This window comes from Brachyhypopomus gauderio, chromosome 5 (assembly GCF_052324685.1).
Source record: "Brachyhypopomus gauderio isolate BG-103 chromosome 5, BGAUD_0.2, whole genome shotgun sequence".
Taxonomy (NCBI): domain Eukaryota; kingdom Metazoa; phylum Chordata; class Actinopteri; order Gymnotiformes; family Hypopomidae; genus Brachyhypopomus; species Brachyhypopomus gauderio.
This window is the reverse complement of record NC_135215.1, coordinates 36,055,310-36,076,072: the sequence shown is the minus strand read 5'-3', so window position 1 is coordinate 36,076,072 and position 20,763 is coordinate 36,055,310. Positions and strand designations below refer to the sequence as shown.

Genomic DNA, 20,763 nt, shown 5'->3' with positions numbered 1-20,763 from the left:
CGTGTTGATACTCCATACACCGTTCTAGGACTTTCATGCATATACATATTTAGTTTTTGCCCTCTGATCTTCTGGAAATAGATTTTTTGTCTTTGAAAGTTTTTGAAAGTATATATATATATATATATATATATATATATATATATATATATATATATATATATATATATATATATATATATATGAAGTAAGCCTCTGTGAAGATTGAACATTTTCAGCTGGGTGCCAACATCATCATTAGATCTCCTAGCGTTGGTAGCAGCACATATTAGAGATAAAAACTCTTTTCTCTTTTTCCCTTCTCTTCACAGCAACTCTCTACTTTGCTTCATACAAGTCAACTCAGGTTTATCCACAGACGAGAGTCAAAAGGACTGTTCCTGTCTCCATTGTGAAGTTCTTTCACAGTTTAAGGCTCTTTAATTGCTCTCTCCAATTCATCCACTTTAAACAGCTGTCTAAGTGTCCTTAGTTGGCAGAGAGCTCTGACTGCAGTTCAAATATATCACACTGAAGTTTTGAGTCTTTCATGAAAATATGGGACACACATAAAAGGTCACGTTTGTCATTGCAAAAAAAAGAAAGAATAGAAGAAAGGAGGAACAGCAGTAATTATAACATTAGAAAGAGGTTATATATTAATTTAATACAAATACTAAAAAGAGCTAAAAGGTTTTATAAATATAGGAACAAATTGTACCCATTTGTACTGTATAACATCAAAGCAGAATATCTAACAGAGCAAAAGCATGTTGTTATATTGAAAACAATATACAGGCACTAAACTGGCTTTCATTGACAGACAAATCCGAGGTTTAGCTACACCATGTGCTAACTAAACAGGGCTATTTATTTATCAGTTTATGAGAGGGCAGTGGACCTCTAATCTGCCCCGGAGTAAATCAGGGTTGGAATCTAGGGTGGTAAACCTAGTCACACTATCATTGACATTTCAATCAAAGAGGTATTAGCAGAAGTATTATGTCGGTACTACTTTAACTCTGAGCTCACTCTTTTGTATTGGTGTATGCTCTAATGGTACATTATGAGTTTGTTATGGCCATGGCAAATTGAACAGTCACGGTTATATCAGCTACACTGGCATGGGTATTTTTGATTTCCAAATTAAACACAAATATAATTGTGTGTGACAAAAGTTATTTAAGACTGTCATCTGTGAGTAACTTGCAAGCCTACACTGGACTCAGTGGTACAGAGGACGTAAGTATGAAACGTGACGCCCCATACAACCCCATGGCGTTCACATGTATGATGTTTTAGGGAATTTTCTGTATTGTACAAAACAAATTACAAAATTTACATTACAGTTAGTTGTGTGTGTGTGTGTGTGTGTGTGTGTATGTCTCATTACCTGCTGATGAGTTGGGCTTGGCCATGTGTGGGGATTATGGAAAGACACAGGAAGTGTCTTTGACCCAATATTTAAAAGTCGCTGGCCTTGGCCAAGCTGACATCACTGAGTCCCAACAGCATAGAGCATACTCACCCCACCGGGAGGACAGTCTGTTCACCAAGTCCTAATTACACTCCATCTGACACCAGTGTCCTCTGCCAGAACACACATACACATTGAGCACCTCTTAAATGAATACAATATTTGCATTACAAAATGTCAAATTTTGAAAAATTGTGGAGTCAATGGTTGGAATTTTCTTGACTTATGCTACATGTGACATTTATTAAACACACATAATAAAAATTAGAAAACGATACTAAGAAAAGTATAACAGAGTTGTGAAAAGTAAACTGTAAAGTACAGATGGCAAACAATCAGACTGCGTCAACAAAATATGTTTGTGTACTGGCCTGGTTTGCCTTTCACAGTCGGGGTAGTAGAGAGGAATACTGTTGGTCAAATACGCAAAATACCACATTTAAAAAACTATTATTTCAAATCACATTCTGGCAATATATGTACCATAACGTCAGGGATAACATATACAGTACATGGCTTTTGTTTGGATAAGATATCATGGGTTGTAGTGTGTGGATAAGACTAAAATTATGTGCATGTGCCTATGAAGGGTTACATGTACATGAGTGTTAATACCACTGCACACTGCTAGGGTACGTCCATACAAATCCCCTCTGATTGAGGCGTGTTAGTGAAGTGGGCCCAGGCCATGCCCTATTAAAGCCAGAGTAATTAAAGAATAACAGCACGCCACATTGTACCACAACAAATGGCATCATATGTTAACCAGTCACAGCAGACCATGTGAGCGCCATTTAAACATTTGGCACAGGCCAGACCAAGTGCAAATTAAGCCAGAAGACATTACTTTATGTATGTATGTATGTATGTAGGCTATGTATGTGTATATATATATATATATATATATATATATATATATATATATATATATATATATATATATATATATATATATATATATATATATATCGCCCCTAACAATTGTCAGTGCAAATCGTAGTTTAAAAATCAATTCAATGTCTCCTCCGTGTTACTGTAGCATCTTCTGCTTGGAGAGATTCCTTCATGGAGTCGTTAGTCTCGTCTGAGGGTTACTCTTCTGCACAAATGCCTAGCGATGATGTGAAGGCTAGTCATGATTCAGACACTGGTCTTAACCCCTCTATAGACGTCTGTGCAAACGACCATTTCTTTGCAGAATATTTTGTGAAACAATAGTCCATTATTTTGCATGTAGTAAATTAATAATGATACTGTTCATGAGCACGTCTGTGCAGGTCTGCAGTGAAATTGTGTTTCACTAGAGGAAATAACACCTTTCTCATATGTACCTATATTATTACAAGTTAAAGGCCTCGGACAGGAAGGTAAAGAAATATCAAATGTGAACGTCGCCACAGCTGGTGAACCCCTGATGTCCACTGGTCAGCGCAGACAGTCGCAGCTAATCAGAGGTGACACCACCCAGGAAATACACAAGCGTATAATACGCGTGCACATGCGCAATCACAGCCCTGATGTAGAAGGGGGAGAAAAGGGAGAAAACCTGGTGAGGCTAATTACTTCCGAGTGTCTGATCCCGCCTGGGATAGAAGTGGTCTCCAGCAAAGCCTGCACTCATCTCCAGACGACATGTTCTGGTGTAAAATTAACGATGTTCGAAGCCGCGTCCTGGCAGGAGCGAAAGTGCCGCTACAATTAGCCCTAGCGCTGGGATAACAGTGCGCCAAATGGTGCCGTCAGCCCACCGTTTAATTGTCTTGGCACCACTGCCACATATAATCACCTGTCATTACTAACAGAGACTGCATCTGTTTACGCGTCTGTCCAAGGTGCCAGAACGTGCCAGTCTTAAGGAGGAGACGGCTTTCGCCGAGACCCAGACAGAGCCCCGAACACGGAAGGTCATTCGCTAAATCAGGCATCACACATCGCTCAGTGGGAATAATACAGACAGCCTTCACTGAGAGAACACACGTTTCGGGTCCGGTTCTGCCTGACACTACCATCTGATCTACGACAGCGCGTCCTGTCTTTCCCGCCCTTGTTGCCGACGTCTAAGCCCGTGCAGGACTTAACGGCTGTTCTGCGGATCTGTTCACAAAGCAATAAGGATCCATAACCAACATTAACGTGTAATAGGACTATGTGCTTTTTATTTTTTCCCCCTGTCAACTTTCCTTTGTCAGCATGACAGACTCTAAATTTCCAGCCCCCACCTTCAACCCCTCAACACAGAGACAAAACGGCTACGTCAGCTGTGCTGCGCCTCTGTCCATGACGGAGCAGCCGGACGCGTCTACGGCTCCGGCCGCCGGAGTGTGCCCCCCCCCCTCATCGCTGCCGCTGCTAATTGACAGATTGAGGGATGGGAGAGGAAGTAACACACCTGACGAGCGAGGCCGCTCACACACCTGAGTGCCCGTTCGGGGCTCAGAAGAGGGGCTGGGCATGGGCGCTGATGTATGGCTGCGTATGGGTGGCACAGCTGTTGGCAGAGAGGGGCAGCGAAGGGGAGAACTCACACCTGCTGGTCCTGCACTGCTGATCAGAGGAAATAAGGTCTGTGGGGGTGTGTGTGTGTGTGTGTGTGTGCGCAATGTAACGTAATGTGCTGTAGCTGACATCAGTGAGAAATGTTGGGAGTTGGGAAGAGCAGGTTCCTCACACCAGTTCCCCACGTTTCCCCTTCATCACTGAACAGGCTGCAGGTATTTTTAGTCACAGATGCCCCCAAAAGTAACCACTGCTTCTTACCTACGCAGGGCTTTGGTCTCCCGAAACATTGTTCTGAAGTGTGATTTGCCCCAAACGGACTGCTAATATGCACATTCATAATGATTACACACCACACATGTGCGCACACACCTCTAATCAAAGGACGAGCTTGACCACAGAGCGTGCTTTAAGTAAATTAATAGAGGAGGACAGCCTGACGATTGCCTCTGTGGCTTTCTGCGCGACAAGCCTAGTTCCGGTGCCTGTGTTTGTGTGTGTGCGCGCGCGTGCTGTGACAGAGAGCAGTCCTGGGATGTGACAGGCCCCCCTGGCCCCGCCGCCCCCCCAGGTCTGACCCCACACCCAGCGTTACTCCTCACAATGCTGCGGCTGACAGGAGCAGCTGCGGCACATGGCTGAGATTGATGAAATTTTCATAACTGTTTCCCCTGAGTTCTCCTTCACCTTCAGGATAATTTATGACCCACTCGACAGCCTTGAAGAGACAATATGCTTGCCTTGAAATTAACTGTAACAGTCTTGTAGGTTGTAATTAACAGCGGTTCATGGAGCGAAAGAGGCAACCATAGCACCAACTGGATCTGCATGAATAATTGATGGTGTTTCCAGGGGAAATTAAGAGCTCCTAATGTTATTGTTTCCACACACATGTCCACCCTGGTTAAAGTCAAGACTGCTCGGTGAAAATGATAACGATCACTCTGTGTTCCCAGGCTAGTCCTCGTCTGCTTACGACAAACAGGCCCACGCTGCTGCCCTCTGATCCTGCACGACATTTGCAAGATTCTCTACAGAGAGAGAGAGAGAGAGAGAGAGAGAGAGAGAGAGAGAGAGAGAGAGAGAGAGAGGTTAACCAATTTCATGTATCACAATCTACCCTGATAGCAGCAAACTTTAAGCAGAAATAGACCAAGAACAGGCACACCAGCGTGAGGAGCAAGTGGTCATGGGAAAGGAACGTGGTGAAAGAATAAATGAAGGCAGGCTGAGGCAGGAGGTGGGTGTCCAGATGGGCCTCCCCTCTCGGGTCGTTTATCAAACCCAGCTCCAGCTAGCTCTACCATGCTATTGCTCTACTCTCCTGCACCCTGCATGGCCTAAAGCCCCTCATCGTTTAGTTCAAATGGCCATTATCATGTAATAGCCTCTCTTAAATAAGCCGACATCGGTCTGAAACGATTAGAACAAAACCCCTACGGCCTGCTCCCTTAACTCGCTAACTCACACTGACAATGCCCATCTTTAACCGGCCTATTCACACCGTACCACTGCCAGGCAGGTCAGGGTAGGGTCACTTCCTGGGTGGGTGTGAAGGTGTCAGCTAGGGTCAGATGTCAAAGGTTACATGCAGTGGTCCTCTTGGTTCAAGAGAGTGTAGTGAAAGGTGCTGTCATCAGACTAAACAATAGAAGCCCAGACAGAAGGTCTAACTTTGTACATGCTTTCAATCACCCTATCTAGAGCTCAATCGCTCCTCACCACAAACTATTTCAGATATATGCAACTTATATTATTATAATAAAATCTAATTATATTCAACCAGATACATAAATAATGGTACATACGTTGTATGCAGTTTTCCGTTAGAGGATACATAAAATCATTGATCTCTAACCTTCAGAGAAAGGTCACCTGGTAAAAAAAACACTCCAACACAATTCCTAATAACATGTTATTCATACCCTATGAGCTGCGGGACTAGTGAAGTGAGAACTTAGCAAGTAACCTGAACCTCCTCTGGCCTCAATCTGACTCACATGCAAAAAGGTTACAGGAGTTGTGAATACAAACACACACATCATTGCCTTGAAAGTATTGTCAGTGGTCCCTTTGTAGCCCGACTTGACCCCCAAACAAGTCTTAGGCATCTGTGTGGTGGCTGTAGTAAGAAGCTGTTGAGAGATGCTTTTTAACATCACACCACACTCAAAACCCATCCCGTTCACCTCCAGCCTAAGAATGCGTCCAGCCACACACCGCCTCATTTAGACTACATGTGCCTTATCTGAAGCTCATTGTGTTAGCCAAAGCTTTACTAACTGTGTTTATGGACAGTTGACAACTCTTGTCTTCCGACAGAGACAAGACGTCGCCAAACGGCACCAGGTAAGGGGTCAGTGAGCGGACATTTAAATGAACTCTTCAGAAGGTCAGAGAACATCTCTTACACGTTTTATATGTTTAGATATTTAATACATGGCTCCAGAATCAGATGTTGAACAATTGAAAGCAATTTGTAATGAACCTAGTAGCAGACACAGTGTTTTTAGCAAAGGTTTGGGCTACATTTTATTCCTAAGCCATAGCAACACGAGTCTGTCAGTGGAATGCAGCACACAAGCACAACAACAACAAAAAGGCTGAGAGTTCCTTTAAAACAACGTGAAAAACCTTTCGACTGCATATTTCACTAAACTGTGAACTAATAGTCAAATACAAAGTTAACATGGAAAAATCAGATAAGGGGGGAAAAAAAAACCAGCTTTCCCCACAAGTCACACACATCCAGGTCGCCTCTCACCCACCGGAGCTGAAAGTTCTTTGGGTTGCTTAAAAATACCCTCCCCTGTTGCACTGGACTCTTTCAAAAGAGTAACATCACTTACATCTGTGTCAAAGCGTGCCGGACAAACACAAAGCGCTATATGAGGTGTAAAACATTTGAAAACATGCGTCTGAATGCAGGGGGATAAGGAAACAAAGGCTGATCTCTATGGAAAAGCACCAACATATTGGGCAAATAAAAGCCACTTGTGTGTGCCTCCTGTTTGTAATGCCAGTGATGTCTGGGCTTCTATTGTGCCGCTCTGGCCTTCTATGTAAGCAAATGTTGCACTTTTGCTCCGCCATATGTCGCATGTTGAAGAAGTGAAGCAGAATGATCTGGTCTGTGTATCTCACTGGTTATATATAAAAAAAAGACAAATCTGTTTCAGCTCAGTTCAAACGGGTCCTGACCAAGTCCTGTGAAAAATAGTTTAACAACCACCTGTCTCAAAAATTACCATACCACTTGATTCCATCTAGGAAAGCTATTTAGACTAGCCGAACTTCCCAGGACCGGTTCTATGACTAGGAAGGAAAGAGACACTCGACTAACCCACTCACTCCCTATAAGTGTATTTATACCACCTCTAACATAGATTCACCAGTCTCTTAACTAATGCTTCTCTTCTGTAATGCAAACTAAACTAGTCAGAGAAAAAAAAAAATGTAATGAAACACCCCCCACCCCCCCACAAAAACAACAACAAAACAAAACCCAAACCACCAATAAAAGCACGTCGAGCTGAAAGGCGAGCCCTCCACCTGCTGGGCCTCCAGCTCAGCCCGGGTGAGAAGGCTTCAGAACGGGCCTGTCACCATCAGACTGTGCACTCGTATTGTGTTTGAATGTGTCACCAGAGAGGTCAGCGAGCAGACACACAGGTCAGAAGAGCTGAATATCACTCCCTCCTCCTGCTCCATTCAGCTGTCCACGCCAATGAGGCGAAGTTTGTGCGCGGACGTCTGCAGGAGCTCGCTCTCGAGGGCCGGAGTCGGGCTGCCACTGCCTGGTGAATACTGTACACACCGCACTCCTGCACCTCACCGTGTAGTGCAGAGCGTCTTGTGTTTCTTAAAATACGCAGCATTTCCTTAGGATCCTTTCGATTTCAATGCAGAGGGTATTCTGGGCTGTTCCTTGTACTTTGCATACTGTTTACTTCATGTTAAGATCACATCAGCTAACGCTAGCCCAGTGTGCTAGGCTAACAGGGTGAGGTAATGTTAAACTAACTGTTGTGAGACCCTCCACACGGTGCCTCCCCTCACAAAGAGCTGGTGAAAAGCATGTTGACCACTTCACTTCACAAAAGCCATAGCTCATCAATCGTCAGTAGGGGACGACATGCTTAAAACTCCCTGGAACTGCACAAATATGCAGCGGTCAGTGAAGTAGAGTTAACCAACCGTTAGGAACCTTATGTTATGAAGTATGTTACTAAATGAACTACTAATATCACATTTACCATCATATCAGTCTGGACAGTTTAAAACAACATTTCACTGCAGTCATGTTATTACATTAAATATAAAACTAAAATAACTGTTGTGCCAAAAACATACCTTGCTGCCTTTGATATCTGAATCTTTTATTCAAATAACAATCTACTCTTAATATTTATAAGAGTATTTGCCTACAGCACCAGTGTGGGAAGGAAATATACTTCTATAATAGTTTTATAAGGAAATCTCTGTATATGAAGAAATGCTGCCAAATGTTGAAATCTGCATCACCGTGGTAATATATGTGTTATGCTCGTAGCTAATAAGATTGTAATGACATTCATGAACTCACACACGTACAAGAACAGTTTGTAGAATTAATCAAACGTTTACATTTCCTATTCATTATTCAAGTACACAAGCACAATATGAAATATGCAAAGAAGCAAAATATAAAGTCACTTTAAAAGACAAGAACAAGTTTACCTTTATAATTCAGAACCTCGGGTTTGTGCATATCTTCCAACGAGCTCCTTCACATGACTGATCACTGTTTCTTTCTTCTGATCCTTTTAGGATTGAAACACCAATTTCTCTGTTTTATAGCACAAGCTCTTCTCAATCTCTTTATGGGTCTTTTAGTTTACAGTTTTAATAGTGGTCACATCTAAGGCTGTCACAAGCCTCTAGAATAGAGGTATTCAAAAACCCAGTCCAGCTCAGGTCCAGGTCTAGGTCTAGGTCCAGGTCAGGTACAGCCCAGGTCTAGGTCTAGGTCTAGGTCCAGGTCTAGGTCGAGGCACTACACCCTCCCTTTAGCGAAGAGTCACGTATAACAACAAAGTGCCAAATAAGGTGCATTAATTATTAAATCAACTATAAAGGTTTACAAAATCCAGAACCAGATTTGGATTTGAGGTCCAGATTTGAATTCCATTGCTCTAGAGCACGGATAGTCAAATCAAAACCCTTTCAGCATCACAGCATCTACAGGTATTTGCATCCAGTCACCCGACTTCTCTAATTAGGCCCCGTTCGTTGTTCAGGGGGAGAGCTTGTTTGTGAACTTGGTTTATGATTTGAAAGGGTTGGACCAAATACACTTTATTGAGTCCCAGCAGATCTTTTCTTCAATGGCATCACCCCATTATGTCTGGCCTATTATTGCAGTCTGTAACCAACAGCTGCTTTATGTGTTTAACCTAGCTGCAACAAGTTACACCATCCAAAAGGCAACTCAAAACCACCACAACAGAAGCACACAACCTTATTGCATAGGACAGCCCTAATGCTCAGCAATTAAACTGTCATATCGCAACACAAAAGATGGCACAGCACAGTCGGGGCTGAAACAAGAGATCAGTCATCCCGCCCCAGAGAGTCTTCAATCAATTATAAATAGTCTTATTACGGCTGACAACTCAAATTGTTTATCCGTGTCTCTCTACACACAGCAATTAGAGAGAATATCAGCAGATTAGCTTGTTTGTGTTTATGACATGCCAATCACAATCCTGTGGCTGTGTTTGACGTACTGTACGTCAACATCTCCGTGGGAGAGCTGTCAGAAGTGTCAGTTTGATGGGTGACGTTGGTGCTGGAGGCCCATGCAGGCCCTGTGTGCTAAAGCCCACTTCACGCACCACTTGAGCCTGGAGCATCAGGTAGAGCAAAACACTCACTCTCAATTAGGCCTGTACGCTGCTGGGCAGCAGGGCTGCTACTACATCCCCAAAGCCATGAAATGAGAGCTGCAGAAACTTCACCCAGTTTGCACAGTTTGGCCAGTTTGGCCGGTCTCCAGCCTGTTCAACTTGAGCTTTACACTCCCAGCAAGCTTGTTAAAAAGGTAAAAGTAAAATCTGTATATGTCACCAGGATAATCTGCAGTGAAATTGCTAATCACTGGATATTGACATTCTATTCTAATGAAGTACCATATAACCATCCTTTACCTTGGCCTCTATGAAAGCACACACATCTGAAGGGTCAAAAAATGCCGCTGTAGAGTGATTCAAAGAAAAAAAGGTTTCCTACGCCAGCAGGACTTTGTGGTGAGGGTTACTGGCAACTGAATGTTCATTTACAGGACTGCTGTAAATTCCTGTTCAACAGCTTTAAAAACAAGTAAAACAGACCCCTGACCAGGTTAGACTTGATAGAGTATGTAGCTGTTGTAACATTCTCTCAGTAGAGGTAAATGTCATAAAGTCAGTAAGGCAGTAGTCAGAGCAGGATGGGACCTCACAGCACTAAGGCAGACATAAATAATGGATATAGTGTCTTTCTGCCCTCAAGGGCAACTGGAAACAAAAGATTTAATCAATCATTCCGACAGATTGGAAAAGATGGCTTGGGTTGCCATAACCAGCCAAAACAATAAAAACAGTAAATAACATCACAATATAGTGGCTGTACCTAATCACTGCACAAGAGTATTTTACTGGCCAAAATTGTCAGTATTTACAATGACACTCCGCAACAACATATACAGTTCTTTTTACTAATACTCATTATTTTCGCAGACATATATAACGGCGTGCACAAAACAAAACTCACAGAATTCTCCAAGGCCGGTGGGAGCATTCAAGGGTGAACAGCTGTACATGAGTGTTACACTGACCCACAGTGCTGCTGACCAGTCCGGCTTGTTCTGTTCAGCTGCACAAACGTGTGCTGTTCTGTCCTCTGAAGTGTAGAAGGTCACGATCTGCTTTATAAAACCCTAGAAAAGTAATGATTTTTTTTTTTTTAATTGGCATGACGCTCCGTGGAGATAATCACTCCAGGTGGTGTGTGGTGAATGTAATCTCAGCTCACACAGCTATATAACGCTGAGACATTCAGTAAGGAACTGCTGAAAATACGTGTACGATGAAATGAAATAAAATGTAATTGGAAGAATAGCATCACTATAATAGATAAATACCTACAAGAGCAAGAATGAAAAAGGTACATGTCAGTAATTAAAGTGTGTGTGTGTGTGTGTTGGAGGGGCAAATCCTGCTGACATCTGAATTATGTAATATATAAAGCAGCACTTTCATTCATTAAAAGGTGTCAGTTCTTCCTATGCTACATAAAAGTGCGGGGGGGGGGGGGGCATGGGTTTATAGCAGTGCTACACCTCACATAACTGTGGCTGAAACGTCTCCACCAACACACAGCTGGGTAAGCTTGCACACTGCTGCTATGCAACTTCACATACATCCACTGTGTGCATACCAAAGTCAAAAAGAAACTTGTGGTATGCATGTCAAATCCATCAAATCACTAACAAATTCCAGAAGAGCCCATAGCACACCAGATGGGATCAGCATGATCACGAGAACAATGGAAAATCTGTCCATGAAAAAAAGAAACTCGTATATTGGAACAAGATTCAATATGTGTGTTTTCATGGGTGAATAGTTAATTAGATTAAATATGAATATTAATAAATTCAACCGAGTTATTAACATATTTCAGGAGTTATTTTAAGAGCCATTTGTACCAGATATGCTTTATAATCTCTTTTACACAGATTATAGTCTTTGCCTCAGATGGGGTGATAACATGTTTGCAATAATAGAGCTTTCATCATGGTGCTCAGTGTGTATTTACACACATAAAAAACCTGAACTGAAACAAATCTTTTGTGCACTCTCTTGTGTGTTTATTTAACCAAGCCACCATGCAAAATCTCATTCCTCCATGTTTCCCCTTTGTCAAAAGGAAATCAGGTTATACATAAAGAAATGTTAAATTAGCATGCTCAGCATTCTTGGTGACAAAATTAACTGTCTGGATAAATACAATCACTACAGTGTGCGTGTGTGTGTGAGAGAGAGAGAGAGAGAGAGAGAGAGAGAGAGAGAGAGAGAGAGAGAGAGAGAGAGAGAGAGAGAGAGAGAGAGAGAGAAAAAGAGCAAAAGAAAGATGACATGCTCAAGAGACATCGAGAGAAAAATTCCTCCATTTAAGCTGTGAGCCAGAAGTGCTCCATCACACAGCAGCAGACCCGGGTAGATTTACAGCGTCTTTGGCAGTTTGAAGACAGATCACAGTATTTACTTAGTAAACTCCTCATATGCGCTACCTGCCTGACACCCACCCCAGAAACAACCTGATCACATAAACCCGTCAGAGCAGACAAACACAACGACAAGCAGTGGGCTACAGCTGCAGCACCTAGGGCATCACCAACCGCACCATCACACCTGCTAGTGCTGGTGAAGAGAGTGCCCCCACACTCCAGGAAAACACAGTCAGAGAGACATGGGGCACGGGAGGAAGGAAAGAACACTTGGACCTAGACTTAGCACTTAGACCTAGACTTAGCACTTAGACCTAGACTTAGCACTTAGACTTAGTGAAGCAAGAGCATACACACATGCACATGCCCAGAACAAAGTAACTTTAGAACGGCACCTCAATGCAAATTTGGTTGGTCTCAGATTTGTGTATAGATGGTAAAACACGCATAGGATGGATTCATTTTGTATATCCCATTTTTTGATATTGTTCGCTTGCAAAAGACCCAGACTGTAGTGTAAATGTAGCACGCACATCCAGTGAAAGTGTAATCTACGATCAGTCTGATGACTCGATCCAAGCAACAATGTGAGTTCACTTGCCTTACTCGTGATGTCACAGCTTGTGTACAGTGCAGTGTAATGTATGCTGGCCTATGGTCGGAGCGCAATACCACTTTGAATCTCTGCAAAAGGAATACAACAACTGTAAGTAAAATTAACAATCAGTGTGTGGGTTTAAGATGTGTATTCATGGGAACAGTAGCACTCTGGACACTGAAACAGCTCCAGGAATTTTCCATGTAGTACTTTGACTTTCTGCAAGGTCATTGGAGCATTAAAAAATCTACTCAAGGTTACTGCTACTTTCAATTAATCACTAACAATGTAGAACGACCTGTCTTACCAATGACATCTAATGTCTAATCCAAAGGGCAACAGACTTCTAAATTTATTCAGCTTTTTCTCCCAAGGTGTGAAAAGGAATACTCATTCACCCATGTTAACATCCTGGGCACTACAAAACCTAACCACTGGTCATTCATTCACAAGGGGGTACACGCAACAACAAAAAAGGGTTCAAGACAAAAAAATATATATGAATGGGAGTCGTGAGAGGGCAACAGAAATCTCCTGCTGTCTCCAGTGACTGAGATACAATGGCTTTTGTTTTCTTTCATAGTGGTTATGGTGGCATTGGTGATCCATCTCACACTCCTGAAAGATGCACGCTTACACCGGACAGTAATAATAATAATACACATAACTCCATTTACTTACAATAACTGCAGATTTCGTTTGCATGCCTTACACGCTGACCCTAAATGAGACTCATCACATTCTGATTGAAAGACGAACGAAGTGATGGAAAAAGCTGATTTTAAAATCGCTCTCATCACAGGTTCTTCCGGTTGAATTGTTCAGATCACTTCCGAGCCCTCTCATCTCACATGCTGGATCTGAACTGAATGCTTCACTTTGTGAACTAAAGGCTGAACTTTCCCTAGCAGTGAAGCTGCACACCTTTTAAATATTTACCACTGCAAATATACATGCAAAAATGCAACACATTCTCATTCATATCACACTCTAAAAACCTCCTCACATACCAGCCACTGAAAGAGTAAATCTCAGGTTAACCAACCCAGGTGGGTTTGAGAATGATTGCCAGTAGCTGTGGTGGAAACGATGGGCAGGTAATTTCAATCTGGATGGGGCAAAGTTCATCTCTCACTGCAGAGCCATGTCAGTAGCACAGATGATTAATATGAAGATTGATGTGCCTGCCTCCCTATCTGGTCTGTATCTAGACTACAGTGGGGAAATTTATTCGGATGTAGCAATGGGGATACAGTTTAAAGTGTACAGAACACTGGGCCTTGGTCATTTGCTAATGCATCATGAAAAATCTTTTTCTCAGATAGCTAGACATACAGACACTCACACACACCTCCAATTTAAAGGAGATACATGATTGATGGCACAGCAAAGACATGAAAAAGATTTTGACCCTACTCAATAATTAACAAATAAAAACTGCATACCTGATAGTCAGTTCAAAAATGAAACTTGCCTAAGTGTTTTTTCCTGTGTAGCATGATGCTTGCTATTGATCCCATAAACTCTGTGGAAATAATAGCCTCTCAGGTGTGAATTAAACAATACCGAGTGTTAAAGAGCTGGTCTTCAACAGAACATTCTGAAAGCGTCTGCTGTATGGAGAATGTGAGTAAAGATTCAGAGTGAGAAAAGCATTGATTAAGAGCCTGTGTTTCACAGTTTTTTAGCTCAGCAGTCATTGACTTAGTGGTCTGACATTATGGAGTGTAAGTGCAGTCAGGAAGATGCTAATGCTTTTAAGAGCCTCTCAATAAGTGAATTTTTATGTCTGTTAGAATCAATATCCTTAAACAGTGTGCTCTGAGAAGACCTGTCCTGGTTTGTCATGGCCAGAGTGAAGGTCATATAAAAACATTCAAAGGTACACTGAATGTGAGCATGTGAAAGCACACACACACACACACACCTCTTCCACAATATTATTCAAAGGACCACATAAGTCAATATTTTAACCAGTGCCTGTACAGTAGCTTAAAAGCTGTGAAACTTTAACTGTGAAACAGACCACAACAGGCCTGATTTGAACATGTAATTTTGGAAGTGACATGTCACGCATACATTAAAGTGTTGTTAATACAGAGCCAGGCAAAACACAAGGTCAGAAGTCTCTGACCCTAGAGCAACTTACTTAACCTAAGGAATGTCAAAGCTGTCACGCAAAGAGACAGTTTGAAAATAAAGGCTAGGCTAAACCCCCAGTAGTGATCTATTTAGCTAATTATTATGGTGAATCAGGGCAGGTAACAGAGTTGACACAGAGGGGAAGAGAGCTAACCGGGCAAGAGGTTAAGAGATTACACAGTGCCCTATGACGGAAAAATCTCCTGCTGCAACACCCCAGGTTCAGCGGCTCGTGGAGAGAGTGAGACGCAGGATTAGAAGAAGAGTGATGTCCAAACACCACCTAGTGGCTGCACGAGTGCCCTCTCAACTGAACCACGCACTGATGAACTCAGTCAGGACACACTGTGGCGTTCTCACTAAGAATTACATCCATATTTTTTTTATCTAGTCTTTCTTTAGTTCCAATTTTCTTCAATTCACAGTAAGCACCCATGTCATCCATCATTCTTCAGTTACACCAGCTGGTTGTAGTTAGTCTAGGACTAGATTGACAGGTGGTGTTTCACCCCTGTACCCTGTCTCTTCCTTGTTCCTCTACTCCCTCAGCAAAGCTCATCAGAATATATAAAGCAAGAGTGAGAATCTGCCTATATTCTAACACGCCGATGAGAGAGGTCACATCTTCATGCCCCCCAGACGGCGTGTTTGACAGGCGAGCGGCGTGGCAGACAGACGCTCACTCAGAGTAACGAACGCTGCAGGCAGGGACCCACACTCAAGACAGGCCCGGCTCAAAACCGCAGAAGGCAGCCCAAAATGCCACGCGCACACGAAACACAGGCCCGGGGTCAGAGGTGAGGGGTTAGGGAGAGGCACACACCATGCATCAGTGGTTGCAGAGCGCCCGTCGAGAGCAGGAGCACGCAAAACACTTCCACACTCTCCAGTTAGGCCCGTGTGTCAGAGCTGGAGATGAGACCATTACCAATTCATGAAAGGCTAAAGAAATGTCCTGACATGAGACGGTGCCGTTCACCCCGCCCTCCTGAGCACGGGGCCTACCTGTGTTGATCAACCTTCTCAGGCATGAGGTGAAGTTTGAAGGTGAGTTTCTGCCCCTTCGCAGGTAGAAAGAACAACATGCAAAACGTCAAATCTGAGGATACAGATTAAATCAATCTGAACGGTGTGGTTCAGTGGGTTTGGGGCACATTCGTCTACACACAACGCACCCTTATTGATGCCTTGGTAAAAAAAAAATAATAATAATATTTATGTAAGTGGCCCTAGTTCAGGTTCACTTGGGGATCTGCCTATGCTAAGTGCCCTTGGTGCACTTGGGGGTTGTTCGTGTCATGAAAATGACGTTTCCCTCTTGTAGCCAACGTTCCTAATTGAGGACGAGTCGTGTACCGTCTCCCCGAATGGAGAGAACGCTCAGCACAATATGACAGATGAGTCAAAAGAGGAGCGGGGGGGGGGGGGGTCGGGGGAGCCGGGGGGGCCACCCACCCGCCTGTCACAGCTGTCAAAGGGCTATGCTCCAATCATCTGCACATGACAACATGACCCGCCCCTTGCCTTAACTCTGAATGCCTAATGAGAGCACTCGGGACACCTCTGCTCGTCCTGCACCCGTCTTTCTTCTCAGGTGGCGGGGTCATCTGCATGAGTGCAGGCTGGACAAGCGTCTGGGTAGCAGGACCGGGTGGCGCCGATCAATACCATCGATCAGATTCCGAGCACAGCTAATGATGAGGTCAGTCTGAACACAGGAAGAACCCACCGGCCATGTCGAAGCCCATTCAGCGAGACTAGATCGGTCAGTGTGACAGGCAGAGGGCCACGTCAGATAAACGCTCTGATCATAACTACTGCATGGCAGCACTAATGAGGGATATAAAATACGTCTCAACAAAAAAAATGCAACACAGGTAGTCTTTAATCGAAACGCAATATTCAATTGTAATAAATACCAAATACATTTCTAACCACTAACATTTCTAGCAATGTCATAGAACACTTTTTAAATAAATATGACAAAAATAGGTTAAGGTTTTTCTGTATTAAAAAATACACTATTATCTTGAACTAAAACAGCAGGTCGTAAAAGCCTTAGTGAAGGCTGAAGATGTCATTCAGCGGCCAGCGCAGGAGGATACACCCCATAACCACCGCCCAGCGAGAGCGTGAACGCCGTGAGTCAACGTGCGTGAAAATGGGCATTACCATTTTAAAGAGACGGATTAAATCCCATTAAATTCAGTTAGATTCCACCCCACATGTTCGGTATAAAAGCAACCGCGTGGCACACAGCGGCTAATGAGGCTTAACAGGCCTTTCATTAAGCAGTTATTAAAGCGCTAAACATCACCACCACGTCAAACTGAGCGCTGGAGGCTTAGACCCGGGGAGGCAGCCACAGAGAAACGTTCCCATTTTAAAGAGCGTCACACCGGGTGCCGCACGGCCAGCAGACACAGCCGTGCCCTGCTGTTCATTTGAACGGCCATTTGCCACACGTTTTTAATAACTTGCTCTTCGGATTTAGAGGAATATGAAAACACACGTTGTGGTCTCCATGTCTGCCTGGGCGAAAAGGCACACTTGTATTTGTTTGATCCCATACTGGACTCAAATGAAACTCTACCTAAACACAACAAATAGCTTTCAACTTATGAATCATGCATGTTTGTTTTTAACGGAGGGAGAACCTACATTGGGTATTCTCGTATCTCCACCCAGTTTGATGCATGGAGGCTGATTTAACTTGAAAGAATTTGAAAATCAATGTTTCTGTTTTCCATTCAACAGTTGCTGGTTGCTTATTGCTTCTACACCCTGACCTGGTGGTGTAAACAAAGCCTGCGGTCTGCAGCTGCTGCAGGCTGTACACACTGCACACACACCCTTGTGCTCCAGGCTGTACACGCTGCACACACACCCTTGTGCTCCAGGCTGTACACGCTGTACACACACCCCTGTGCTCCAGGTGCTGCTCAGGTGTGAGCAGAGATGGAGTGGTCGTGGTCTGGATCCTCCATAATGGATCTCAGGGCCTCCAGGGCCTCCAGGGTCACCTTTAGGCTGCCCACCACTTCACTGCTGTCCTGCACATCCACAACTACAGGGAGGTGGAGAGAGAGAAAGGACTCATATCAGAGGAGGTTAGAGCGATTCACCATGAATCATATGATATAATCATACATCTCAGCAGGGCAAACACACAGACACAACACAGTCAAGGTCAAATAAAAAGTCCCACTCACTATCCAGGCTGACGTCGGTCAGGTCTTTCTGCTTCTTCAGAATGTCAGGGATGTGAAGATAGGCCACGCCCACATCCTCACACTCCCTGTCCTGCTCTTCCTCCGGTGGGTCACTGACCACCGTAAATCTGATACTGAAAGAGTGAAGCAGAGACTCCGACACACAGCAGAGGCACAATCCACCATAACACATTCAGGACGGGAAATTAATGCATCTTGTACAATGTATTTCTTTTAAATTAGTAGACACCACTTATCCCACTGTGGATGGAGACTGTCCGTCCAAAACAAAACCAATTAAAACAACATTACTAAGGTTAACAAAGCAAATGAAAAGGAGAATTAAAGAAGAAATGAATACTTTTCCAGATTTTTCCTCCTGCCCTCCAGCACTGCTCTAAGGGTGTGGCGTCTGGCCCGGTTATTCTCCACATCGACATGGATCACTATCAGCAAAGAAAAAAGCAAGTAGTATTAAAGTGAGCTAACCACGAAACATCCAATAATGAGCCACTGAGCAGTACTGGCAGTCTGTCAGGAGTTAGCAGGATTCTCATTAAAGCAGTAGTAAGTCAACTTATAAACCTTTCGCCAGTCATAGAACTTTTCAGCAGTTCAAATGAGTGGATGGAAATTCCCTTACATATAAACCTGTGTCTTCTCCAGCAAAGCCCTTATGATCTGGAGGTGTGAACAGCCCTGAAGCTGTCAGAAACCGCCCGACATTTTATGGGATTTCTTTTGATTTGGTTTGTTTTTTGTTAAATAAATGCTGCATGTAGGTGTCTGTGACTGCCTGCGCGTGCGTGCGTGTGTGTGTGTGTACCATTGCTGTAGTTGTAGTAGATGCTGTGTCCAGGTGCAGGTTTGGGTAGTGACAGTGGAGTCTCCACTGAAGGTAAGTCCAGGAAACAATACTCCACAAACAGCCTGACCACACTGGAGTCCAGCGAGACACTGGAGCCCGGCCTCAAACTCAGACCGACGATCTCCACGCGTATTCGCTCCGATGGCTAGTAGAACAAAAATACACAGGAATATATCTTTGCAAATGAGCTTTAAAACTATTTTTTTGTAAATAGTCTACACAGATATTTTTATATGCCCATTTGAATTGCACCTAGTTGCATATTGCGCTGGAAATAATAGACAATATATTTTATGGAAACTTTTTTATTTCCATTTTAGAAGAACCCATACTCCATTAAAAAATGTAATAAAAAATTCCTCACAAAATCCAGCACCATTATCTTCTGTTTAACATCAACAACATGAAAGATCTCCTAGATCTGAGCGATAAGACACACCCTTATACTTTATACACAATCAACTTTCAGAGTAGAACTATTAAGAACGATGAGCACAAGTCAGGCAATAACTCCATCACAAAGATGACAGCGTGTCTGTTGGGAACGTCTGGCCTGTAATGATGGAGACACCTGAAGCTGTTTGTCTCTGTCTCATGTCAGTCTGTCAGACATCTAGTCCAAATTTCAGCTTTAAGTGTCTTCACCATGAAACTGTCACTTTGGTCTAGAAGCTGTCTGTCTGTCTGTCTGTCTGTCCATCTCTCTTGCCTCACTAAAAGATTTTCTTTTAACTTCTCTCTCCATCACATATCATGTTATTTCTTGTCCAGGGTTCCAACTACATGGAGTGCCATGCTTTGTAAAACTGTATGTCAACTGTTTGATGGAATATCAGCTATGCCAGGATCAGAATCACTTACATAAACAGAGCTGTTCTAATACTAACATCTCACTCATCGGTGTATGCCCTCATATCCTTGACCATGAGGACAGGTGAATTTACTATAATAATCAAATTGTTCACAATTTTGTAGGAATACTAGTATAAAAAGGTGGACTGAGGCAGGTATAACTGTAGGAGGCAATGATCGCAATAATAATAGTACTAGTATTAGTAGTAACATTGGTAGTCGTAGTAGTAATAGTTGCAGTAGACCGAGCAGTAGTAAAGTAATGATTCGTTAATGACAACTTGCTGTTGGGACTTCACATCTGTGGGTTCGGTCCTCACAACCAGGGTGTTCATCTATGTATTCTATGCTCTGTTGGGACTTCACATCTGTGGGTTCGGTCCTCACAACCAGGGTGTTCATCTATGTATTCTATGCTCTGTTGGGACTTCACATCTGTGGGTTCGGTCCTCACAACCAGGGTGTTCATCTATGTATTCTATGCTCTGTTGGGACTTCACATCTGTGGGTGCGGTCCTCACAACCAGGGTGTTCATCTATGTATTCTATGCTCTGCCAACCCTGCAAAGTCTTATAAAATAACATTTCCCAGTGAGCAAGTCAGCAGCTCCAGTGCAAATACAACATAGCAAACAATACACAATGGCTTATTAGTTCGAGCCTGTTAATTGGATTTGTTGACTCAAGGGAAAACATTATTGACAAGCTGCAAATTTACTTTCTGTAACTGATGTAACACATATGAAACTTATTCCTCAGCTGAAGTCTCATTATGTGTGCGAAACTCCCCATTTTCAAGCTATGGTGTTTACTTAAACCCCCCTAAGATACTGATAAAAACAGCCCGGGATGTGGGGGAAATAACCTCGAAGAATTCCTCTCACTGTTTTC

The 20,763-nt window shown here is 43.2% G+C and overlaps 1 protein-coding gene across 8 annotated transcripts in view; it reads right to left on the bottom strand.

Moving 5' to 3' along the window:
* The window catches only part of rpgrip1l (RPGRIP1 like), a 41,096-nt gene that overhangs the window by 11,952 nt on the left and 8,381 nt on the right, over positions 1-20,763 (bottom strand). For 3 of the 8 annotated variants that reach the window (XM_077007599.1, XM_077007596.1, XM_077007600.1), the window contains 4 exons: positions 18,979-19,165; positions 18,514-18,598; positions 18,153-18,286; positions 16,808-18,007 (listed from right to left, as the gene is read on the bottom strand). In XM_077007599.1, coding sequence (XP_076863714.1) covers positions 17,883-18,007; positions 18,153-18,286; positions 18,514-18,598; positions 18,979-19,165 — 531 coding nt within the window. In that variant the 3' untranslated portion in view covers positions 16,808-17,882. The other 5 variants (XR_013131099.1, XM_077007601.1, XM_077007598.1 and 2 more) reach the window with 4 other exon arrangements.